At 40.9% G+C, this 27,164-nt stretch overlaps 2 protein-coding genes across 2 annotated transcripts; both read left to right on the forward strand.

Annotated features, from left to right (window-relative positions):
- The first annotated feature begins 5,554 nt into the window (after window positions 1-5,554).
- On the forward strand, window positions 5,555-9,787 carry LOC134439238 (uncharacterized). The gene is made up of 11 exons (XM_063189136.1): window positions 5,555-5,793; window positions 6,039-6,092; window positions 6,441-6,462; window positions 6,575-6,633; window positions 6,790-6,963; window positions 7,259-7,384; window positions 7,849-7,884; window positions 7,981-8,048; window positions 8,204-8,301; window positions 8,498-8,544; window positions 8,956-9,787. Exons 1-11 carry the CDS (start codon window positions 5,713-5,715, stop codon window positions 9,205-9,207), a joined length of 1,017 nt encoding a protein of 338 aa, XP_063045206.1. The 5' UTR covers window positions 5,555-5,712; the 3' UTR covers window positions 9,208-9,787.
- Window positions 9,788-19,283: 9,496 nt separating this feature from the next.
- LOC134439239 (fucolectin-4-like) lies at window positions 19,284-24,006 on the forward strand. Its single transcript, XM_063189137.1, has 6 exons — window positions 19,284-19,363; window positions 19,528-19,583; window positions 19,826-20,108; window positions 20,297-20,451; window positions 20,626-20,908; window positions 23,715-24,006. Exons 1-6 carry the CDS (start codon window positions 19,356-19,358, stop codon window positions 23,863-23,865), a joined length of 936 nt encoding a protein of 311 aa, XP_063045207.1. The 5' UTR covers window positions 19,284-19,355; the 3' UTR covers window positions 23,866-24,006.
- The last annotated feature ends 3,158 nt before the right edge of the window (window positions 24,007-27,164 follow it).

Below are 27,164 nucleotides of genomic sequence, written 5' to 3' on the forward strand. Positions count from 1 at the left end.
CACATGAAATTGACAAGTTCCCATCTGCCAAGTCTTTCAAAATGTTATTGTGTAGTGTCAAAAACAAGAAAAAGACTGCACCATTGAGCAGTCTGAAGCTCTTCACTGTTAATGATGGTCAATGACAGTCAGGTTGTAGTGGCCCTGTTGTTATTGATGCAGCTGATATACCGATGTCTACGGCAGCTTCCTGGCATGCTAAGCATTAAGAGAGACAAAGAGACGGTCCTCTTCTGTGACCTTTTGACAGAAGAGATGGCAGACAGCCTGTAAAACAGTGTAGCTGCACAATGCCATGATGCCAACTCACGGTTCTATGAAAAAGGAAAATCATCAGTGTATGAGCTCCCAGGGTCACCCCTATGTTGCCCGGGAGCTATGTTCCCCGAGTCCTATGTCCCCCCGCCACCTCGGAACTTAGAACCCTTTTTTCAAAAAGGGGTTATATTCCTGCTGCTTCCAAGTAGACTGCTGCCGCATGACTAGCGAGGGTTGTTGTTAGAGTTACGGTTAGGGTTAGGCTGCCACTGTTCGCAAACTTGACATGAAATACGCATGGCAACCGTTCGTGCAAGAGATATGCATGTGAAGCATCCTGGGCCATACAATGCGTGGAACATGGGACCCTTTTGAGAAAAAGGGTCGGTAGTTCCTCAGTCCCATACAAAGACCGGGGAATACAGGACCCGGGGAAGCTATACGCTATACTCTCAACCATGTTTGAGTGGCGATGGGTGGTTCTTTAGTGTGGGGTGACACACTAGATACGGCAAGTAGTTGGGACAGAGTTGGCATAAGCTGTCTGCATATGGAGGGAGACAGATAAAAGACTTTCTCTTCATGGTCTTCGACTTGGAAGCACAGGCTTCAGCCATGGTGCTACTTTTCTTGTCTGCATAGATCATCTGTATCGTGAACACAAGCAGCTGTTGTGAACAGAGAGTAACCGAGAGTTGCTGCCTTGCCACAAAGCTCTTTATCACCTTATCATGTACTGATGATTTTCCTTTTTCATAGAACCCTACAGGTAAGTTGGCATCACAGCCTGTAAAATAGTGTAGCTGCACAATGCAGTCTGCCATCTCTTGTCAGCAGGTCATGGAAGAGGACAGTCTCTTCGTTTCTCTTAATGCTTAGCATGCCAGGAAGCTGCCGTAGACATCGGTATCAGCTGCATCAATAACAACAGGGCCACTACAACCTGACTGTCATTGACCATCATAAACAGTGAAGAGCTTCAGACTGCTCAATGGTGTAGTCTTTTTCTTGTTTTTGACACTACACAATAACATTTTGAAAGACTTGGCAGGTGGGAACTTGTCAATTTCATGTGTATGTATGTGCATTACCATGTATGCGCAGGTCCCGTTCGTCTTCTTTTGTTAAGTATGGTGTATCGTACTAGGGATCACTGGCACCGATGATACTGGGAGCATGAGAAGGCAAGGATGATGGATAACAGCTTTTGGGCATAGCCCAACCTACTTGTAACGGGTGCCGTCCTGTGCCTGCCAATCTTCTGCTGATGGAGTTCCCATCCTCCAGATCATGCCTATGTCAATTAGAGCAGAGTTTCTCAAAGTGGGGCGCAAGCCTTCCTGGGGGGGCGCGGAGGCATCACAGTGTGACATCTGCCACCCCCCCCCCAAAAAAAAACATTTCCTATATGGCCAATAAGCCAATATGTTTAAACAAGCCCCCCTCACCAACATTATATTATTCATTGTCATTGATTTGAATAGAATAGGAAATGAACACACATCTACACTGCATTCGACTGCAGTCCCTCTTTGTTTTATCTCACCTTTCCTTTAAAGGAGAAGTCCAGTTTTTTGAACATTAAGGCCATTTTCTGAGTGGTCTGCAATGTTTTAGAGTCCCCCTCACCGTTTATTTCATGATTGCTGCAGTCTCTGTTATTTGGCTGATTTGGATTTGATCTCAACTAGCTTTAGAATGGCCGTCTATGGGCACCTGCAACTCTGTTCTTAAAATCACCTTTAACATTTGTTTTGAAGAATATGCAACTCAGCAAGTGTTCAACAGTATTCACTGGTGTTCCTTAGCAATTTTTGTAGCGAAATATGGCATCTGTCATGTTTTATGTGTGTTTTATGTAGCAATTTGTAAATTAAGTTTCACTTTCACTTTCACTTTCTTTCACAAAATGACAAATAAAAAATGACAGAAGCCAAATTTCGCATTGAAACTTGTTAGGGACTGCTAGTGAACACCCCTAACCACTTTGTGAGCTGTAGACTTTCGAAAACAAATGTTAAAGTTGATTTTAAGAACAGAGTTGCAGGTGCTCATAGACGGCCATTCTAAAGCTGGTTGAGATCAAATCCAAATCAGCCAAATAACAGAGACCGCTGCAAACACGAAATAAACGGTGAGGGGGACTCTAAAACATTGCAGACCACTCAGAAAATGGCCTTAATGTTCAAAAAACTGGACTTCCCCTTTAATTCTGCGCAGCAATCGCAAAATCAGTTTGCGCAAGTACTGCTTTTGCTTAGAAACCATTTATTTACTAATTTACCTCAGGTCAGACATAACTATGATAGCGCCAGCCAGAAGTGATTTTTACCCCACAAAAAGGGGAAGAGGCCACGGAGGCATCCAGACCCTCTGAGGGGCAAATGATGGGAAAAGTTTGAGAACGGCTGAATTAGAGCAAGATAGGATTCTTAAATCAAAACAGGGTGGAGGGAGATCTTCGAGATGAGCTTGCTCTTCTGCGTCTTCCTGTATGTGCCATTGGGGTTGAATAAGACCACACATTCCTCAACAACACAGTGTTCTTGCAGCTGGGGGAGCTTCACAAACTGACTGTCTTCAACCAAGTTGATCACTGCTGTGAGCGCACTTCTTCCATTTCAGCAGCTCTTGCCTCGAGTTCCTCAACGGGCTTCTCTGTGCAAGAATGCTTGGAAAATGTGAAACGTGAAGGTCTTTTTTTAACTAGATAAGTGGCTCTCAACCTGTGGGTCAAGACCCCCTGATTTGGGGGGTGGGGTCATAATGTAAGGACTCTCAAAGTAAAAGACCATCACTGCATCCAAAGTAATCATCAAACAATGCTAAAATATCTGCCAAATTGTCAAATAATAGCCTACAAAAAAGACACATTGTTAAAATAGCCCATCTACAAGCCCACTACGCCCCACAATGTGAGGAATTCTGGGCTTGTAGATCAGATATTCGCTCAATATCTTTACATGAGAAATGGAGTCACACAAATTGGGAGGTTCCCAGTCCAAATATGATAATTTTGGGCGATGACGGCCTAAAAAGGTCGAAAATAACGGTTCTAGATGGCGGCCATCTTGAATTTCGCTGTCAAAACAAAGTTTTATAACCAAAATGATGTCAGATTTGGAATCCTCATGGTTGGCTTGTATGAAAAAGTGCCTTCATACATGATTCTAGGTCATCCAGATCAAAAGTTATTTTTTAGAGATGCCGCTGGACGCCATTTTGAATTTGCCTCTCTTGCAAAAAAGCCCGGGATTTTTGCGAGGGACATGGGGGCTAAATCTTTTCTAAAGGGTCCATAGAGGTCAAATCAATCATCAAAACATTGTTGCCAGAGGTTGGTCACGGAACCTCCATTTATGACTACACTATAATGTAGCCTGCAGTCAGGGTGACCCAAGTTTAATATCAGGTTAAACAGGGCTCTTCTCTTTAGTTGATACGCTGCTACATAACTTTGTTGAGAAAAACTAACATTGTTCAGGTATTTCCGTCTGCATGCTGGAAACCATTTCAAAATGGGCCCTGATTGCAAACTGTCACTGTCAATGAATGGGTGGAGTAGCAGCTCATCATGAAATCACTGTGTATGACATGATAGTTTACTGAAAGTTGTCACAAGTGATTACGACACTGTTGCAAACTGCTAGATGTGTGAGCCTATAGCAGAACATTATACATGATGGTCGCCCTGATGGTGGGAACATGGTCATGTTTTGTGTACCGCCTTAAATTGGAAGAAAAAAAAAACCTACAATAAACGCAGAATCTAACAATGACTAATGTTTTCATGCAAACCAAAGATATTCGAGATAAATGGTTTTCTGTTTGAGAAATTTAGGTCCAAGAAGTGCATTGCATGATGGGACATGATGATGATGGTTAAATGCACTTTGTGCAAGCACACTTTGAAGATATTTGGGTCAGTAGTATAATCATGGTGGAGATAGAAAAAGTATAATAGCAATATGTTAAGTGATTTACTTTAAAGCTCACTTTATAAAATCACACTTCGAAGACATTTGGGTGAAGTATAATCATAGTGCACTTTTAAGAAGTATAATTGCAATATGTTATTACAGAAAATAGACTTCCAATAAGTTCACTATTAGAAATTTATTAGTATATTCTTCTAAATACACTTTAGCCAAACATCTTCCAAGTCCACTTGACAGCAACTTCATTACATCTAATTTTAAGTACACTTTAAATAAGCATATTGTAAACATATTTTTCCTAGCACAAAAAATATGAGCGCACTTTTAACATGTAGGCTACACTCACTTGTGTTTCTATTATACTAAATTGAACTACTTTTCACAGGGGTAGGAGAGAAAGACTTGTACATGTACAGATTAAATTATGAAAATATAATGAGAAATGAATTCCTGGAAAGTATGATTTATTGTTGACCGTAGGCCTACTGCATGACTGTGGTGTTTCTTAGTAACAGGGAAATTGTTGTAGGCTATGCAGTGACGTGTGTGATAGGTAAAATGCAAATTATGAATATGGTTTACATGATACAGGATTCTCTTAAGATTTATGGTTACTGTTTTAACGATGCTTCCTTTCAGTTACAGTGTTTATAAGGGGGATATGTGGTATATGCAATGTGTTATGCAACCAGTCCACTAGGTGGAGCTTGTGCCTATACTTATAGGCTACCTGTGTTGGATACAGTAGAATCAGAGTAGAAGTACAGTTACAGAAGATGTACGCGCGTTCCGTGTATGCTCTCATGCATCCGTTTATTTCTGTTTAATAAAGTACAGTTTATTTAGGCCTGCATTCGTGTGTTTATTACGACACAACAGGGAGCCCTTCACTCGCGGTCAAAATAGCTTTTTTACATCGACCCATCAGGCAAATAGCCTACAAGCTGTTATTGACTTTACGCACACAAAACATAGCCCTAAATAGGACAAACATTGATAAGGCCTACTAGGCCTATAGTCTAATAATAATAATAGGCTAGCCTAAAAGAATATAGCCTAATAATAATAATGCAAGTAACAATAATAATAATAATATGCATAATAATTAGGCTACACTACTAGGCCTAGGCCTACTGCTAGGCTACTAATAACAACAACAACAAACAGTAGGCCTATGCTGTTTTATTCAATGCACAGGCCTACACTTTCTTTGAATGTAGGCTATTTGTCAAACATTCAAAACATTCAGCCTGAACCACATTATAATTTAAAAATCAACAAATGAAAACACTGCTGGGCAACTTCATTATGACATAAGTCGGACCCTCTCCCCACATTCTAGTTGAAGCGCCAACGTTCCAGTTTGAACGTCAATGTTCTATGTGGCATTTTGCATTCATTTCGAAAGCTGACACACACGAGACGAGCGATTTTGTTGATATCTGCATTGAAATACTCCTTTCTGCACTGACTTTTGGTTCATACGGTGAAACTTTTGCGACACCTGCTGTTTCACATGGAGAGCTGCTTCCATCCGGCGATGGAATTAATAGAAAACGTGCTATCGTTTTCTTATTTCACGACCATCTTTCACGGCGTAAGTCAACATTTTTGATCACATAGAATTTGTTAATTTTTAGCCAATTTTTCCCTCTGAACGACCTTGTCGGACATAGTTAGCGGTGTTTTGTATTCTGTGTGGGTTCATGGTCTGGTTCATGATTTTTTTAAGTCGAGAGAAACACAAAAGAAAGCAAATCAGTTTTTTGAAATTTGCTTTAAAAAAAACAATTTACCAAGTGTCTATTTTAATGCAGGCTATTCTTCTCTTCTTCTCTACAGTTGTTCATTGCTGTTGTGATACCGGTGGTGTTTCTGTGGAAAGGATCAGTTCATGTGAGTTACTTTTTGATTAGTGCTAAGGGGTGTCATTTTGCTTGAGGGGCCAGGCCACATACAACCAATTTGATCTCAAGTGGGCCGGACCAGGGCCACTAATGCAATTGCATATATATCCATTGAGTCAATCATTTTGAGGGGGATCACAGTCGTTGTACCAGGATCATTGACTGTAAAAAAGACAAGCACAAAAAGACACATTAGTTTTAAAGTATTGTATTGGAAACCTGAAATAACATACACCTGCAGGCCTTGTGTTTGCCTACGGCTATTGTTTTACTTGATTCCTTTATGTAGGGTTAAGAAAATATATGCATTGTGTACTCACCTTACAATGTTTTACAGGGCCTACAGAAGAAGTGGCATGGTAAGTCCTCACTTTAAAAAAAAAAAAGAATTATTATTTTGGAATTGTGTATTTTCCTTCCTCATTTGTTGAGGTGTGTATATCTCCATTTTGAAATGTCTGTGATCTTCAGGTTCCAGTCTGTATGGTATTCTGCATCAGGGGGCCAGGATTACTGAACTCAATTTGCAGGTAACTTTTCAAAACACTTTGACGAATGAATGACTGAAGGAATGGCGTCAAACGTACCCAAACTCTATTATCTACCTGTATGTTAGTTTCAAAGCCTTTACAGACACATTCTCTAGTTGATCCATGTTATTACCATTATTTTTCTATAATCTACAGAACAAGAAACTGCAGGATGAGCTCCAGGCTTTCAGGCGTTCCCAGCTTGCAGCGGAACAAGAAAATCTGATTCTGCGGGCCACGATTTACTCACTGCAAAGGCATAACAACGGCAATGAGGAGAGAATCAAACTTCTCAACAAGAAACTGTCACAAAACCAACAGGCTGACATGGTTAGTGTTCAACAGCGCACGAAAACGAGCTGTATACTGTTGTCCTATTCTTAAGTTAAATAGTACATGAAAACACTTTTAAGGCCTTTGGTTATACTGTACAGTCAGGCAGACATGAAATACATATGTTTCAGTGATTCAATAGTTTGTCTTTCTTATATGATGAAAGTGTGCCATATAAGATTGTCAAAACCACATACTGTATCAAGCATTTTGGAAGTTTTATGCATTTCTTTTGATATGGGGTCACTTTTTGAAGGTACCAGATAAAATGATGTCTTGGTTTTACCATTAGGTGATCATCCAGATTGAACCGGAGAGCCACCCTCTTGAGTCCAGAGATGGACGTGCCCAGGACATCACAGTTCTTCAGCACAAGATCTCTGAGCTGGAACAGAAGGAAATGTCCTCCAAGGCTAGAGTAAGTCCACCCAGCAGCTACAGGGTTGATTTAGGGTTATACCCACACTGCCCTACAAAGCAAAAAGGCAGTAACTGCGCAGAGCTCAAAACTGAGTCAGTTGACTTTAAAATGATGCTGCAATCCAGTGTTTTTTGGGATATTACTCATGTGACAGTTTTGTTACTTTATATTACCAAACTTTTTCCAAATCAATCATTTTATTTATCTGTAGACTTTGATATAAATGGCATTAAAGTTATAGTTAGTCATTTTAAACAGCAATGCAGTTATTGCCTTTTTGCTTTGTAGGGCAGCACCGGTCACATAAATGCAGAAACTCTCTCTCTCTCTCTCTCTCTCTCTCTCTCTCTCTCTCTCTCTCTCTCTCTGTGTGTGTTTATTTGTCTTAATTTTTCTGCTTTCTACCTTAATAAGCGTACCTTAAAGAACAAACACGCAACTGTTTGTCTTTGTGTTTACAGATTGCCTCAATGGAAACGGCCGCCCATAACAGACTTGTAAGTATATTTTATTCCATTACTTACCATAGAGTAAATTTGCGAAGAACAGTTTTCGTACCGATTTTAATGCATTTCCTCTTTTTATTGACACAGATTACATCATCAGCCTTACACAGACAGCTTGTGCACAAAACTGACGAGGTCTTTTTCCTCCATCATAGGTACGGCATGTGTTTCTGTTTTTATAGTTGTTTCACGTTGACCATTTGCCAGATACTTTTCTTAACTGAAATGATTTTTGCAGTTCTTGATGTATCAGTCAAAAACCTCCAAGATTTTAAAAGTACACTCAGTATTGAACATTTTCCCCACGCAGGCTTATGGAGAGCATGAAGAGGGTAGCTGCGATGAGGGGAACCCGTTTTGTCCCCCCACCTCTTCACCGCCAGAACCAGAAGTCCAAATACGGAAGAGGTCAGTTGCCCTTTCCTGCATCCTGTCTGAACATACTTTTTAATTTTACGTTATTATGGTCAGAAAGTTTATACCTTTGAACAAACGCATTCAGTGTTATGCTCTTGATCAGTCTGCTCTCATTTGCAGAATGTTATTGGACTAATTATTTTATTGCAAGTATATTCACTCTGTGTTGTTTTTTTCTCATCCCTAGTGAGAGACAGCTGGAACAAGATCCTGACCAGGACTCGCCTTCATGTGGTAAATCAGTTTGCCCTCTTCACCTAAAAACATTGACTCACATTCCTTACTGTGTCAATGTTGGTTATTTCTGCTTTAATATTTTATTTTATTTTTTATTTCTCCTTTATTTTACTTGGGTAAAAACACATTGAGGCAGTTGCCTCTTTTTCAAGTGTGCCCTAGCCAAAAGAGCAGCAAAAACGCAAAACGCACTCCATACGACACACAGTACAGACAGAAACAAACAAGTCACAAAGACAACATATCCAGACAGCAAAGCATAAAAGATTGAGACATAAAAACATGCAAGACATTAATATCACAGAGTACTGACATCTAACTGCTTAAGAAAGACCATAACATTGTTTCAATCAATCCAGGACTCTTTCAGTGCCCAGGGTTCTAACCACATGCTTTGTCCATCTACAGATTCCTGAGGAGAGAGGGGATGTTACACAGAAGATCAACCCCAGAATGGCTGCACCTCACCAGGCCACCAGAATGGCTGCATCCAACCGGGCCAATAGAATGGCTGCATCCAACCGGGCCAATAGAATGGCTGCATCCAACCGGGTCGACAGAATGGCTGCATTCAACCGGGCATCCAACGCAACAGCTGCACCCAACCGGGCACCCAACGCAAGAGTTGCACCTAACCGGGCCACCTTCCACCGCTACTGATCCCAGCAGCTCCATTCACCTCCCCCATCTTCTCCACTGTTGCCCCAAATCATGACTGTGACCACATCCATTACTGCCACTGTTGCCCCAAATCATGACTGTGACCACATCCATTACTGCCACTGTTGCCCCAAATTATGACTGTGACCGCATCCATTACTGCCACTGTTGCCCCAAATCATGACTGTGACCACATCCATTACTGCCACTGTTGCCCCAAATTATGGCTGCGTCTACTGCGTACTCCAAATAACATTATTATATATACTTATATGGGCTGCAGGACTCGTGTCTGGTCTCAGACTCAAATCCAGATACAAGACCGTTTTTCAATGGCCTTGGCTTACCAGCCCTGATTATATATAAATTAAGTTTCAGTGAAGTTTTAACCAGTTAACCTACATTATTATTATTGCTATTATTATGATTATTGTTTTTATTATTGTTATTATTATTACATTGCTATTAATTACAAATATGCTGCTGTGTCGTTTTTCTATCTGCTTATTACTTTTGACAATGAGAGTTTGTGAGTGAGTGAGTCAGTGGGTTTGCTTAATATCTCATAGTGCAAACACTGGTATACGGCTGAAGCTGATCCATTATTGGCAATAATCAATAGGTCTGTTCTGTATGAGTGCTCTTCTCTTTCATTCTTTTATTCTTTCAGATGTAACGGTTATATTATCTTTGAACCATGAGACATTATATCACATTGAGTTGTAATTGACAATATTGTAGTATTGTGAGACTTATATAAACAAGGCGAGCATGCCTGAGCATGGTCTTGAGTGTAGCCTATATAGAAGTGGTTATACTGTAGTTCAGCTGCTGTTCAACTGTAGTTCAGCTGTAATGTCAGTGTGTCATTAAAGATGAATGCGAGCTTTGCCACCGTTAAATTAAGCTGATATAATTCAGTGTTCACTTCTCTCAGTGTATGTTTGCATAGTGGAAGGGATTGAGTGACTAAGTGAGTTTGTGTGTGTGTGTGTGTGCGCGCGTGCATGCATGCGTGCGTGTGCATGGTGTGTGTGTGTGCGTGTGTGTGTGTGTGTGTGTGTGTGTGTGTGTGTGTGTGTGTGTGTGTGCTGGCAATGGTGTCAGTATACATCATGCATCATATAATTACCTCTTACTGTTTTAATGCAATTAAAAAACAAATAGAGCAGACCAATTGATGTCCCTTAGCAACAAGTATATGTTTTGGCCATCAATATAAAAGTGCCAGGAGCAGCTTCAGTTAACTAAAGTCTTTTATGCTCTGTTTGTTAACACATGGATGTAGTACATGCAGTGTGGGGATGTGTGATCTGTAGATATTGAATAGAGATTTTACAACACATTGTGAATGTAGATGCCGTAGCAAATGTTTTCTGTGTGCGCGTGCATGTGTGTGTGTGTGTGTGTGTGTGTGTGTGTGTATGTGTGTGTGTGTGCGTGTGTGTCTGTCTTCTCTGCTGAGACATGCACATACACACAGAAACACTACAGAGTGATCTAGGAAGAGAAGACAGACACAGAAAAACATCCACGGGGTCAGATCTTTTGTTTTGCCATTAGTCTAACTGTAGCAGGGAAGAAGCTGTTGAAAAATAATGGTTTTTTTTTCTTTTTTTTTTTTTCTAATCATTAATTTTTTGTTTGTTTGTGATACTGTCCGCTCTACTGTGTCTCAGGTTGTATGTGCTTTGCCTATGTCTGAGCAGAGAGTTAGCTGGATGGAGTTGGCCTTAATTCTTTCTGCTCTCTTCTGCTGACTAAATTCCACATTAAATAAAAAACACAAAACTGTTTTCCACAATTAATGAGGATTGGTGCAATGGCTGAAATCATGTAATACCAGAATATAAGAAATACCAGTACTTGTGAGCAGGGCTTTGAACCGGATCAAGGAACGAAAACGAAAACCAGGAACTTTTTGTATTTTACAGGGAACAGAAACGAAACCGGAAACGTTATTATTTTTTATGTTCTGGAACGGAAACACTTATTTAAAAATAATGGTAACCGGTTAATACCGGTTAATACCGTTCCTCAAACTAAAAAAAAAAGTAATTGTTTTCCTGTGCACGTTACCATGATGGCTGAGGTTCACGTCCTGTGTGACATCAGACAATAGGCTCGTTTGCAACCACGCAGCAAAAGATTTGATCAAAACGTGATTTGCTTGGTCATAAAAAGGAGGGGATAACTGCGTCGCAATCAAGCTGGACACATCAGGACGACGAGATTTCAACAGCGGCAAAGAAGGTGGATCTATAGGTCTGTGGGTGGATCTACCTTTTTTGACAGCGGGTGTACCAGGGCGCCCTCTTGTGGAATTAAATCATCATGGCACTAATTCCATGACGTGCTTACCAATGTCGGCACATGCTTGTGAAATCCGAGACCCTCTGCCCCTCGGAGAGAAATCGGATGGTCTTGAGGTAGAGACACAGGTCACTACTCGGTGAATCATGGTACAACTCTTAAATTTGTGATGATTTGGCTTCACTTCCATGTTATAATTCAGTTAATTAGTGCTCACTTTAGGCTATTCATTTTGTGTTTTGGGACCAAAGTCGTCATTCAGATAGGACCGTTTTAAAATTACTTAACAGCGCCAACCCATGCTGCGAGGATTGAACCCAGGTGTTCAATATGTAGCTTTACCATGGCGCGCCAACCACAAAGGCCACTCTGTTTCGTGCACTTTCATACATAAAAGACAAGATAAGTCTCTCGCAACTGGTCTGTTTCCACATTAACCATCAGCAACTAAAGCCTCCCAGTATTTCGGTGCAGTTTCGAACCGGGGACCTCATGAATGGAAGTCAGGCGCGCAACCACTACTCTAACCGTCGAGTAGGCGGCCCGCGGAATAATACTGGTTTTGTAACCTACGGCATACACTCCTAACGTGGCGAAGATGGAGCATCTGACGACAGGGTGGTTTGTGTCTTTTTTTTCTGTTGTAAGTGGGTTGTGCGACCATACATATGGATGATACCACTCTGAGTATGCTGCATTTGAGCATGAAATGCATTTCAGCATGTAGAAAATGAAGCACGTTCAACTACACACACTTGAATCACATGAGCTATGAACACCAATCACGGCAGATTCCTCACATCATGGAGGAGGTCTTCTGCCCAGCGCAGTAGCTTTCTGGTACTGCGTGGCAGCTTGACAAAACTTTTGTTCCCGCGATGGTTCAACGCCATGTGACACGACTGCCGCGCAGAGGTCACTCCCTTCAACTGCATCATGAACGGCAAATTCTAACCAGGATGCTTCACGCGGACACACTGAGCATGCTCGCTGCCTAGCAAATTTTCAACTTCGTCAAAATTACGCCATCACGAACGCCCTTATTCTCTGATTGAATGGAGAGAGAGCTGTGGATTACAAAGTCTCCACTCCACATCTTAAATGAGAGAAACCACTGTCATACAAACGGGCAGAGTTTCCATTGCATCATCATAAGATATTGCAGAGAAGCGCGTGTAAAGCGCACGAGAATGTTCAACGTTATTGGGCATCCATGGCCGCTTCAAATATGCACAAACTCACAATGTCATTCATAGCGCTCCCCGTAACCTAAGTCAGCGTGGAGCGCACATTTTTTTATCATTGAGGTTTATTCTCCGCTTAGGTCGTCCCTGAATGACAAAATTCTGGAGGATATTCTTTTCATCCGCTTGAATAAACAGTTTGGAAGTAGGCTGACTCATTTGCACTTCCGTCTTTCTTGATTAATTAACGTCAGTTAGGCCTATGGGGAGTAATCAGCTGACAGGAACGAAATTAACCGTTCCGGGAACAATATTTTTTTTGTTCTAACCGGTTCGGGAACGTCAATTTATTGGTGGAACTCATAACCGGAAACGTTATGATTCCGTTTCTGTTCGGAACGGAACGTTTGGAAAAAAATAACGGTTCAAAGCCCTGCTTGTGAGGGGTGTGCATGATTTCTACATACCTTTTATTAGACTGTGCCCATTGTCCAATACTCTCACCTCCAAGGGAGGTGTACTTCATTGTACAGGAAGTTTTGCTGTGATTAGGCCTACACCAGTCTATGATTTAATGGCTCTTACTGTGTCACTTGAGTTGATTGAAGGTTATTCATTCACAATTTCAAATAACTAGGTAATCACATCCATGGATTCATTAAATACCACATGCTGAAATAAGCCCCCTCTCTCTGACGTCCTCCATCGCTGTCACATGACTTCGTCAGATGCTAATAAGCTTGGTTGCCATAGTTTCAGGCAAATCTACCTCACCCTCCATTTGATGCGAGTTGACAATTGTCATTTAAAGCTTGTCAGCTGATTTTTATCATTATTTGTAAATGGCAGTGTAAGCACAATAGACTATATGAGTAGCTTAGCAGTGCTGAGCGGAGTGTCCGAAGATATTTGTCGAAGTACATGCAGGCAGTGCAACAAAAAACACTATTTTTACCCCAACGTGGCAACTCAAGCCCTTTCATAATATTGAATTGTGGACTCAGCCAAGTCACTGAGTCGTGTGAGAAGGAATGCGTTCTGACAAAACACCCACACTGCCAGCTGATAACACTTCACTGCTCTTAAATAAGACACTAGACAAAGATTGCACTGCAAAACACATTTCACCCATTTTAGCCTGATGACTCGTAAATGTTGTTTGACCTTTGGTGCCTGGAGACACATATATGCTGCATTCAGGCTCTTGAGATTTTAGCTTTTTATTAAAAAATGTATGTATGTTACAGCTCAATTAGCACATTGCAATGCAAGATTAGGTTCTTAAGGGTTTAAATGCAACTTATTTCATGGTCTTATGTGCATCAGATGCTGAGATATTTAGGTTTTTATGGGCAACTTTCACAACAAGGTTTTTTGCAGGTGCTTTAGGCATCAATGGGTTAAATATAGTCAATATATAAATAGTATCAAATGTGTTCTTTCAGGATATGTTTCCTATGACATTTTAGACACTTTGGTTCTGTTATCCATGGAAAATTGGAAATGTCCACCATCAAATCAGATCTGTTCAACTGTCAAATTGAGACACAATTTGTATGAAAAGAACATTTGTTGGTATTTGAGTTTATCAAATGTAAGAAGCATTACAAAAATTAAGTGACATTTTTGTGTTCAAGGTGCATTTTCACTCTTTTGGTAAGTTCTGACATCTGTCTTGATACAGCACTTATCATGACATTCGCTATCGTCTGGGCATTCAGATTTTACCAACTGACATCTGTGTCCATTTCAGTGCCAATCCAGCTGGGCTGGGCTGTGGCCAAAGCGCTCTCTAGACAGACAAGTTTCAGTGCCAGCTGTTGTATGTTATTGATTTAGGTCATAGCTCACTCTGATTACATAACTCTTTGATAAATATATTTTGGGGGCATTTCTACATTTGTTATAATAGGATGAGCGGAAAAAAAGATGTATTTCAGGGATATTGGGTACAAGGACACCAGATATTATGCTTTTTACAGTGTGTTCTCATTGTCACTGCAGGTGAGAATGTGGCCTTAAGAGGGAAGGCCACTCGGTCATACCTTGCTGGGCATGGCTTTGCTTCCAATGCTATTGATGGGAATTGTGATGCCGTATATGCCCATGGGTCCTGTACTCACACAGAGGCTCACCTTAACCCTTGGTGGAGGGTGGACCTGCTCCAGACAAGTCTTCTCAGTGATCATCACCAACACTGTGGATAGTGTCCCCAGTTGGCTGAATTGAGCTGAAATCCGGATTGGCAAGTCCTTGGACAACAATGGCATCAGTAACCCCAGGTAAAAGACTGCTCCTCTGGTGGAGAAATGATGAATGGGACTTCACACAATATGCATTTTAATGTCACTTTAATTAAACAAACTAAAAAGCCAAAATTTTGCAAGGGCTGTGGGTTTAACCCATTTTAGCCTGGACACACATATACAGCTATGCTGCATACAGGCTTTTGAGATTTGAGGGTTTTTTTTATTTGAAATGTATGTTTGAGCTGAATGAACACATTCTAATGCAAAACGAGGGTGCTAGCTTTTAAATGCAACTTATTTCATGTTTGTATGTGCTTCGGAGGCTGAGATACTTAAGATTTAATAAGCAGAGGGTACCCTTTCCCTAAAAGGGCTTAGGACAAAATGGGTTAAACATCATTGTTCAAATTGCCTCTGCATGCTATTACCAGTTAGAGCAAAAATTAGTTACCTGCACCAACAGTGGCTAACTTGCACCAACAAATCAAGCAGGGGTTAAAAAAAATTGTGGTGAGATTGGAGGACAGGTTGGCCGTCCTTTTGTGTCTGACCTCCAACGATGCAGTACTAGACCTACTCACAAGACAGAAATAGACAGTTGTCTACCTTTGGTTTGTGTATTTACCAGGCTATATTATATTACTGTTTACACGGATTTGGATTTTAATGAAGCCATAATTTGGACTCCGTAATAGATCTTGTCCCTTTTGTATTTGCCAATTCTCTCAGGTGTGCTCTAATATCCTCGATTCCTGCTGGGTTTTCTGAGACGTTTCAGTGCAATGGCATGGAGGGGCGTTATGTGACTGTGGTGATACCTGGACATAAAGGGCAGTCATGGGTGAGCGGTTAGGGCGTCAGACTTGCATCCCAGAGGTTGCTGGTTCGACTCCCGACCCGCCAGGTTGGTGGGGGGGAGTAATCAACCAGTGCTCTCCCCCATCCTCCTCCATGACTGAGGTACCCTGAGCATGGTACCGTCCCACCGCACTGCTCCCCATGGGGCGCCACTGAGGGCTGCCCCCTTGCACGGGTGAGGCATAAATGCAATTTTGTTGTATGCAGTGTTCACTTGTGTGCTGTGGAGTGCTGTGTCACAATGACAATGGGAGTTGAGTTTCCCAATGGGCTTTAAAAAGTATCTCACTCTCTGTGAAGTAGAGGTGTACGGATCACCACTGGACTGAAGCTCTTCAAAACAACACACATCATCCATTACGTTTTCCTTTGAATAAAGCGGCCGTAATGAGGGGCGTAGCAGCAAATTGTGGACCCTATATGTACAATCAGCTCCCAGGACTGTGTGTGGGCCCCCTATACATTGGGCCCTGGTGACTCAGTCACACTTCCCTCCCCCCTGTGTGACACCCCTGGTCACAGCATCAATTATTTGTAATTTTATGTGTGTGTGTGTTTAAACACTGTGTTTTTTCTGTGTGTTTGTTGTTTTCATTTAATTCTAAGGAATAACAATGTTTTAGGGTTATCACATACAGGGACACTGACAGGGGGGACAAATGGGGCCCAGAATTGGATAGTACATTATATAGTATGTGCTGGGGTCCTTTCAATTTACTTCGTCCTATACAGTAAATATAGACCATTTTAATGCAACACCCAGACAGTGTTGGTCATATATGTCATACCTTTAAGTGTTGAATTAACTCGCAAAGTGTACTGTGTAGGGCCCATCAAAAGCTGTCCACACCGCTGATCACATCATATTCAAGCTTTTTTCTGTGTGGCGCAATCTATTTTCGCATGGTAATTGCACAAAATGTAGTCCACTAAATTGCTCAGATCTTCAATTCACAAAAAACATTCCAGTAATACCACGAATGGAACTCTGAGATCACAGGCCTCTGCCAAGAAGGCTCATTGCACCCTATAGTGTTTTCTATTAATGAATGCAACTAAGAAATCCAAAAGTCCTGTCTTGCGAAATTTTATAATCACTCATAAATCTTGACAGAGGTTCCTGAGCTACTTTCTTGTCCACCGCACCACACAACAAAGTCTATAAAAATTATGACAGGCGGATGGAGAGTCTTGTGATATGATGCACAAAGTTCAAGCTATCTTCCAGTACATATCCTTGTATTTTGTCTACTACAGGAAATGTTATTATGCCATTGGCATCACTGTAGTTATGGTTCTTGGAATGTACTGACCTGAGAAGATATAACGTGTGTTATTTCCACCAGTAATGGATGCAATTACTTTCAACAATTGTCTTCAGTGGAAGAATCAAAATAAATTAAACACATCAGAGGGCCAACATTTTATAGCCTTTGATGTCACACCTTACACCAATATTGTAATTATATTATTCTGCAATGAATATGTGTATTTCTTATTCTATTCATTGTGTAATAATGCTACTACTGTAAGACTCATCTAATAGACGGCAGACACCTCTCAGGTTGAGACTTAACTTAAGACCACAAGGGGTCATCGTGTTGTGTGTGTGTGTGTGTGTGTGTGTGTGTGTGTGTGTGTGTGTGTGTGTGTGTGTGTGTGTGTGTGTGTGTGTGTGTGTGTGTGTGTGTGTGTGTGTGTGTGTGTGTGTAACAATTTGAGGTTCCGAGAAAATGAGAGCCCTTGGTTCCGGTAGACCTACGTTTTTTTTGTACGTTGTCAGAAAGTTCATTTCGGTTCTAATTTACGCAGGTTGTAAACTGATGGGGTGATGACGTGGAAACCTCTCGACAGGTCAATCCCCCAATTATAATAGCCTACATATTATGTTGTGTGCATAGCCTGTAGAATTCCAAAGTGGCTTTCATTTTCTGTCTAGTCAAAAGTTTGCCTTTTCCCGTCCCATTATAGCCTACTTTGTATGATGTCGACAAAACCTTTCAAATGTTTTCATTACTTGACTGCGCTGCGAGAATCACATCCAGTTTAAATAAAATCGATCTCCACGCATAGTCCCATTATCCAGTCAGTGACAAGTCAAATGCACATCTGGCAGACTCTGGAGAATGACGGGTCCTGCAGGCATTTGCTCTTCTACTATAATGCATATGCCGATGTGGAACAAACAAAAAAGTTAGGCCCTATACGATTGATCTGAGCTCAATGAATCTGAGTAATTAGCCTATATCAGAAGTGGCATTACAGAAAATCAATCCTACATTATTTACAGTGGTGTTGCACTGTGATCACATCATTCCACTATTCATTATTTAGGCCTACTTAGACTTCACAGCATGTTACTTAATAGTATTTATATCCATGTGACAAATAGAATCCTTGTATCAAGGAATTCAAATCTACGGGTCTTCCTGGTTAAATGTCAGGCTTTGAAAATGGAACTGAAGACTCCTTTGTGTCTGTCAATCATGTCATTTTTGTTTTATGGACATGTTATGAAAAGCTTACATAATCTGGTGGTTACACGTGTGTGTGTGTGTGTTTGTGTGTGTGTGTGTGTGTGTGTGTGTGTGTGTGTGTGTGTGTGTGTGTGTGTGTGTGTGTGTGTGTGTGTGTGTGTGTGTGTGTGTGCGTGCTCCTGTGTATGTCGAGAAGAAGACTGCGATGAAGCTGTATCATGCTAATTATTTAAACTTGAACTTATGTGGTGAAATATTTCATTTTAAAGTCATCTCTCTGCTGGAAATTGATATTTACAGGGGAATTTTATCATTAATCATTTGGTAAACTCCTGTTTGCCATTGCACAGTTCTGTGGGACTATATTTTGATCCACCAAGATGGGATTTAAAAAAAATCATCATGGGCACCAGTTTAGGAAGATGTTACCTTTCGTTTTATCGGCAATCTAATTTGGCCTCAAACAGCAAAACGGTTTAAAGGAAGTTGGTTTACTGACTGCAATAAAACCTCAATAATAAAATCTCAAAACAGTTGTTTTGCCTTTGTGTGGTTTTCCTCAGAGGTGTATGAAGTAGAAGTATTGGATGCAATTACAAGACTAGTTGTGAGAATTAGTTTCAAATAGCCTAAGTATAGTACTTCCACCTCTTCTTTACACACCTTTGGTTTTCCTTATTTCCCGTTTCATTGCTTCTTTTTAATACAGTGGGCTGCAGCTAGAGAAACAAGGTTACACCTGTCTATGACCCCTTGACCATGGTTGGACATCCAGATGTGTGTGTGTGTGCGTGTGTGTGTGCGTGCGTGCGTGCGTGTGTGTGTGTGTGTGTGTGTGTGTGACACGCACTTGTGCATGCCTGCGTATAATTTTAATTTTTCCTTATTGCTCTTCCTTGTGTTCTTCTTTATGACCTGCAGCTGATAACACAGGCATGAGAAATTGCTTTTTATACATAGCAAACAAGCTCATGAGACCAACAGCATAAAAAGATCTGATCATTGTAGGGCTGAACCTTAGTAGGCTATGCCCTCGAAGACGTCTCACTTGTAAAGAGAAACCGACAATGACAAGGTAAGAAAAAAAAGACACATTGTTTCCAACCATATTTTTCACCAATATGAAAGGACTAACAAAATACAGCAATACACAAAATTGTATTTGTCAAAATAATTGAAAATGTTAATAAAGTTGATAGAGTATATAATATGTTGATTTGATCCATCTCCTCCTAGCAGAATGGAAACACTGTTCCTGTCCTTGAGTATTTTAGCAGGCATTACAGGCGTGACAGGTACACACCAATACTAATTTTAATTAATTTCATTTTGATTCATTAATTTGATAATTATCTGAAAAAAGTTCCCCTCACATCTGTCCTTCAGATGTGCTCCAAGTCTAGAATGAATGTTGCATATCTTAAAATATTGCTGCTAGTTATTATGTTGCACCATAACAAGGCAACATTTTAAATGGACATTTTTGTGCGTGCCATAGTCTATTAATGTTAAGTACCTGTATATGCTTATTGACCAGCAAACAATCTGGCTCTAAATGGAAGGGCTACCCAGTCAGATACATGGGAGGATGGCATTGCCATAAATGCGATTGATGGAAACCGTGACTCAAATTACTATCACGGATCCTGCACTGCCACTGCCTCACAGACCAACCCCTGGTGGAGGGTGGACCTGAGGAAGGAGTACATCATCACATCTGTGGCCATCACCAACAGAGGAGATGGCTACCCCGAGAGACTCGACGGAGCCGAGATTCACATTGGCAACTCCCTTACTGACAACGGCAACGAAAATCCACTGTGAGGGTGCTGCAAATCTTTTTTTTTAACTCAGTGTCCAATATTACATGTGGTGTGCACTGCACTAAGAACTACCACAACACCCTCATGGAGATGAATGTGAACAGCTCAAATAATTCACAAATAAGTTTTGTCATGTCACTATGGGTCTGTGATGAAGGAAACTTGAATCTCTACTCACTCTTTAGGGCTGGAGTAATATCCTCTATTCCAGCTGGGAGAACCCTGACCCTCAGGTGGAGCAATGGGGTCAATGGTCGCTATGTCAATGTGTTTCTGCCAGGCCCCCAAAAGACTTTAACTCTCTGTGAGGTCGAGGTTTATGGCTATTTGACACCAACTGGTAATCAATCTCTTTGTAATTACATCAGTGTTATAACAACACGTGCAACATGTTCAACTTGTACAAAATATTGTCAACATTTCACCTTATTTAGAATAATGGCATACAAGTGAAGCCCATCAGAAAGCCGTTCCAAAAATATTTTCAGTGTGTTGTCATTTGTCTTCATTGCAGGTGAGAATGTGGCCTTAAGAGGAAAAGCCACTCAGTCACACCTTCACCTACTCGGCTTTGCTTACAACGCTATTGATGGGAATCGGGATGGTATATGGGGACATGGGTCCTGTAGTTGCACAGAGGCTCACCTTAACCCTTGGTGGAGGGTGGACCTGCTCCAGACACACAAAGTCTTCTCAGTGATCATCACCAACAGGCTGGATGGGTATACCACTCGGCTGAATGGGGCTGAAATCCGGATTGGCAATTCCTTGGACAACAATGGCATCAACAACCCCAGGTAAAAGACTGCTCTGCTGATGGAGAAATAATGAATGGGACTTCACACATGTCTTTTTCAATGTGAATTCAGTTTTTTTTTTTTTAAACAAAACCTAAATTCTGCTCACTATCGCCCCTAGTGCCACCCCCTGTGGAGTCAGTTTTCAGAAATAGAGTTCATGAACAATTAATCCACAGGGATATCAATACATACAATAATGTTTTAATAGCTGCACACTATGCCTAGACTGGCCAGTCAGACTATACACAGTATATGACGAGTTTAGTCTCACACCCCATAGTTCAGAAAACTAAGGGCTTCAAATTGTCTGCCATGACCACTTAGAGCAAATATGAGCAACCTGCTCCAGCAGTGACTAACCTGCACCAACGATTCAAACAGGGCTTAAAATTCATTGTGATGAGATTGGAGGACAGGTTTGCTGTCCTTTTGTGTCTCACCAATGGTGCTCAAATGGTGAGGTACTAGACCAGGGGTGTCAAACATACGGCCCGCCAGAAGGTTCGATCCGGCCCACTGGGGGCAGAATCGAGACCTGCATGACATTAACCCAATGGTCCTCTCTCTCTCTTACACTGTATTTGTAGTAAAGTGCACATCAGACTTCTAGTATAAATGGTGAATTTGTACTGTGACAGGCATTTGATAAAGCTCATACATAGACCTCATATATAGATGTCAAATGTTAATACTTCTTATTCATATTGTATTGGTATTGGTTTTAATTAAATAATAAATATAACTGTATTTGTATTGGTTCGTATTGAGCTCAAACGGGAAACAGGACATTAAAATGCGTTAAAATGCAGGAAATTACATCTAAGAAATACAAAATTTTCGGGGGGAAGACCCCCAGACCCCCTGCCAAAATGAACTGTCCACTATTAATTGACAGTTCCCAATGAATGAATTAAATCAATTACATTTTGCATTGTGTATACACATGAAGTATTGCATTGTTTTCTACATATTCGACACACTTTTAAAACACACTGAAAAGATCATCCGATAGTATTGAAAACTAACCCTCTGCTCTTTTGTTTTTGCGATAATGTTACTAATGCGGCCCGCTTGAGGTCCTCATGGGTTGTATGCGGCCCCCGGACCAAAATGAGTTTGACACCCCTGTACTAGACCAAGTCACCAGACACAAATAGTTTTGGTAACACTTCCAAACAATGGACCATAATTAACAGCAAATTAGCTATAACCTAATACTTTAGTAAGGGTTAATGATCATTACTTAACACCACATTAGTAATGGTGGGGTGGCGTCCGCGCCAATGTCTTATCCTGTGCGTATCGCTCGGTGCGTAATTCCAAGAGCAGTATAATGAAAAGGAAGAAAGGAGTCGCGCACTGGAGCTGAATGCAAAATCAAAAACTGTATTAAACAAAGCCGAAAAAGTAAATAAAACCGACAGACAGGGGACAAATGTTTCGGGTCTAGCTCCTGTCTGTCGGTTTTATTTACTTTTTCGGCTTTGTTTAATACAGTTTTTGATTTTGCATTCAGCTCCAGTGTGCGACTCCTTTCTTAACACCACATTAGACACATGTTAATTGCTATTAATGCATATGCTAAACATTAGTAACTATTAGATAACTATTACCTTGTGTTACAAGTTCATAGCATATAATTATTTAACTAATAGATAAGTAAGGGTACAGTTAATAGTTAAGTAGCTATTAGGTCATACTTAACTAAGGACCAAAATGAACACAAAAGCAAGGCATAACTAATGAATAAATAATACATAAATATTGTTGTCTGTAGATTGCGTACCCATCATGCACTGTACTTCTTGGAGCTAATATTCTCAAACATTAACTTCATTATCACAAAGGAATCGTTTGGTTCCGCTTCAAAACTATTACTCTTCATAATGTTCTGCATTTATTGTAGGGTTTTTACCATTCAAACTAATAAGTGGTATGTGAAAAAATTACATCTCATCACCCCACCATCATTGAGAAGTGTACGTCCAATCCTTGCTATATAATGGCTCCTGTTTCCACTATTAGAGTGCTTTGATCAAGTGAAAAATAGATGTCACAGTAGATTAATTATTTAACTATCAGGTAAGATCAGCCAACTCTATTATAAGGGTCCCAAACACCAATATCTATCTATTAATTAACCATTAGTTATGCCTTACTTTTGTTATATTATTTATAATTACCTACATAACTCAACTAATCTAATATCAGCTTCATTAATTAACATTATTTTATGCTAATTTATGCTAATTTGATGACATCACCACATATATAATCGTAGCAGGCTTTGCCTTTACCAACGCACATTTCACCTCAATTTCATTCATTGCCTAAGTGTGTCATGTATATCATGTCCTGCAAATTTGGTAATGATATCATGTTCAGGACTTACCACTTGGTGCAATGTTATAAGAAAATGAAGCCACTTTACCATATCTATGACGCCATTTTGTGATATATCTTTTCATATTTTTTGTTATTTCCATTAGCATCAGACAACCTTGTGAGCATTTAAGTGGTCTGAAGCATATAATCATTAAAATTTAAGTGCATTACCTAAACTTGATGGAAAATACATTTTGGAGAGATTTTGGGCATTATAATCAGATAATGATGTCATAATGACGTCATAATACCAGATAATGACACAAAAATGATGTCATTCATAGATGTCCATATGTAGATCATCTCCCTCAAATTAGTGTATTTGCCAGGCTCCATTGTGCATAATTTACACAAAGATTTGGAATATAATGACTCCTGGACTCTGTACAGGAAATAATGACCTTTTTCATTTTCTCAGGTGTGCTGTAATCTCCTCTATTCCTGCTGGGTATTCTGAGACGTTTCAGTGCAATGGCATGGAGGGACGTTATGTGACTGTGGTGATACCTGGACGTGCAGAGTTTCTCACTCTCTGTGAAGTAGAGGTGCACGGATCACCACTGGACTGAAGCTCTTCAAAACAACACACATCATCCATTATGTTTTCCTTTGAAGAAAACACAGCCGTAATGAATGTCATCATTTGAGAACCCAAAAGGAATTGTGATTTTATGTAGGAGTGTGAATTAAACACTATGTTTATCTGTGTGGTTGTTGCTTTTCATTTCTTTCTAAGTGTAACAGGGTAAACTGCTTAATTCCCTAATTACCGGATGAGCAGTCCGTATTGGTGGAACAGGTTCACCTTAATTGGAAGGCAGACTTTTAATTTGGCATATCTAGAGGGGAATGAGTCACTGGTAGCTCCCTTGCTTCCTTCTTTTTTCCCTGCCGGCGTAAGTTCCGACCACAGACCTAGATTAACCTAGACTGGCAATGGGCGGTTCTAGCCAGTGGCAGCTTTTCGGATTGACTGGGCGCAGCCATCTTTGCTTTTTTCGCGCCCTGTGGGCTCCTCCCACAGATGTAGCTCCGCCTAGTGGAGACTATCGCAGCTGTGAGCCATAGGAATGCATACGATTTCAAACGGTGATTACAACGTTATCAAAGTGGGTTTCAATCATTTTTTTGTAAGATTTTGACAAGTCGTAACGTCTAAATTCTCACTCCACTAATGAAATTACCCTCACTACCACCAAACGTTTTATTAGAGAGCCAGAAGCTGAGCGGTCTTGCCAGATCGGGCGGTTTCCCGCCCAATCGGGCCGTTGAGGAAGGCGGTCTGTGGGTAAAACTGGGCAAACATAATCAGTATCATCTGGCAACCTTGAAGCCGACTGTTTTCGTTGCCGCTTATTCAGGTTTGTGGATATTTGTGACGTCATTACGTAATTACGGGAGTCTCCACCAAGATGGCGGACTACGATTCTGAGGCTCTGAGAAATCCGAAAATTTCGAGGGGCATTGCCAGTCTAGGTTAATCTAGGTCTGTGGATTAACCTAGACTGGCAATGGGCGGTTCTAGCCAGTGGCAGCTTTTCGGATTGACTGGGCGCAGCCATCTTTGCTTTTTTTGCGCCCTGTGGGCTCCTCCCACAGACGTAGCTCCGCCTAGTGGAGACTATCGCAGCTGTGAGCCATAGGAATGCATACGATTTCAAACGGTGATTACAACGTTATCAAAGTGGGTTTCAATCATTTTTTTGTAAGATTTTGACAAGTCGTAACGTCTAAATTCTCACTCCACTAATGAAATTACCCTCACTACCACCAAACGTTTTATTAGAGAGCCAGAAGCTGAGCGGTCTTGCCAGATCGGGCGGTTTCCCGCCCAATCGGGCCGTTGAGGAAGGCGGTCTGTGCGCAAAACTGGGCAAACATAATCAGTATCATCTGGCAACCCTGAAGCCGACTGTTTTCGTTGCCGCTTATGCAGGTTTGTGGATATTTGTGACGTCATTACGTAATTACGGGAGTCTCCACCAAGATGGCGGACTACGATTCTGAGGCTCTGAGAAATCCGAAAATTTCGAGGGGCATTGCCAGTCTAGGTTAATCTAGGTCTGTGGTTCCGACAGAGAATCTCTAACAGGGAGAAGGTTCAGTCTTATTGGTTCCCATGGTAGCCAGTTAGCTTTGAATGCATACTGCAGTAACTATGGAGTGTCCACTAGTTGGCGAGCGTAGGTCAGTCCTTCATGTGGGAAAATGTATGGAATGGAAAGGGGAACCCCTATGCTAAATACACTGCTACTGCCATTTCCAGTCACAAATATTATCAACAAAACATTCCTGGTAAGCACTATGACTGTTGTTTAACAATAGGCTGTATTGACAAATCGTTCAGGTGTGTAGTTTTACAGCAGGTTGGAAGATTTCAACCTGCACTCGCTAGCATCCCGCTAATGTTTATGGGTTTGGCCCCATAAAAATTGAGCTTTGTGACCCAGTATATAATAATCTAGTGGCACGAAATAATCGAAACGCTACTCAAATGGGGTCTTATTATTTCTAGCTTCGAACTTAATATTAACATTTCAGTACAAAAAAATATTTAAAAATCACAAAAATTATAATGGTAGAAAACTCCATTGACACCCATTCATTTTGCACTTAGGTAGGATTAGGGTTAGCCAGTTGTGGCTAGTAGCTAGTTCCGTGAGTGAACACCCCCTGGTTCCGTGAACCTAGCGAAATTAGCGAGTCTCCCAGCGAAAATAGAACGCATAGAGGATTCCAACTAGAGGGTTCATAAGCATGTTTTATGGGAATCGGTCTATAGGGGTCGTAGTTTAGCTCTCTCCCATTGACTTCTATGCAAACGTCTGAGGTGAAGACTCCGCCCACTTTTGCAACTTCCCGTTCACTTATCATGGTACTTTTCTAAAATTAATTTAAAATTTTGTAGCATACTTCACAACAGAAACATACTTGATTTGGTATAAACCACAGTCACTGAAGAGATTCCCGTTGCTTCAGAAATATTTTCCTTTGTAATTTACGTGGAAATTGAGTAAATGTCACCCATACATCTTTATGTATTTCTGGCGGTTTCAAGCGATTTTCACCTCACCCGCCATTTTCTTCCGGCGCGACCGATTTCCGGAAGTTAACATGGTTATGAATCCACAGATTCTATAAGACCAGATACGCCACTGGTTGGTTTCACGGTGTATTTCCGGTTTCCGAAACGAGGCAGGTTTGTATTAGTTCTATGGCAGATTTAGAGCTGTAGTTGCAGTTCCACCCTTATCCCTTATCCACGTGGCGACCCGGAGACCAGAATGAATGGAGTCCTATGGAGCAAAACCCCTCATGGTGCCTTTATCTCAGTATATGATTTTTTTCTCGTGTAATTCGGATGTTGCTTTCGAAAGACCATATATAGAAAATACTCACGGCTAAGTTTTAGATCTTTTGAGCCACGCATATGCTTAAAAAGTGATTTTAAGTGTCTATGACGTCACATCCTTAGCAAAATGCTAGCGAGTAGTGAGCAACAAAAACGCCTCCTGTAACAAATCAAACGGACATATGTGCTTTTTTATTATACTGTTGAGTGAAACTCTTATTAGAATCTCCAGAACGACATTCAAATCTGAGCTTTGTTGATGAGACCTGGGTGAAAATTAAGATTTTTAGCATCTAGCTAAAATCTAGCTTTTTAGCATTGGGTCCCATTCATTCTGGTCTCCGATGCGCGACTAGTGGAGAACTCATTGGAACTGCAGCCAAAAACCGTAGAACTAATACAAACAACTGGTACAATGGGGCTTAATAGCGAGTGGCAAGGTTGTTCTATACGGGCTGTGATGAACCCTCTAGTCCGGCTGCGTCCTGGAAGACGGGGGCGTGTATTTAAATGGGC

The sequence above is a fragment of the Engraulis encrasicolus genome, chromosome 22 (genome assembly GCF_034702125.1).
Source record: "Engraulis encrasicolus isolate BLACKSEA-1 chromosome 22, IST_EnEncr_1.0, whole genome shotgun sequence".
NCBI classification, from domain to species: domain Eukaryota; kingdom Metazoa; phylum Chordata; class Actinopteri; order Clupeiformes; family Engraulidae; genus Engraulis; species Engraulis encrasicolus.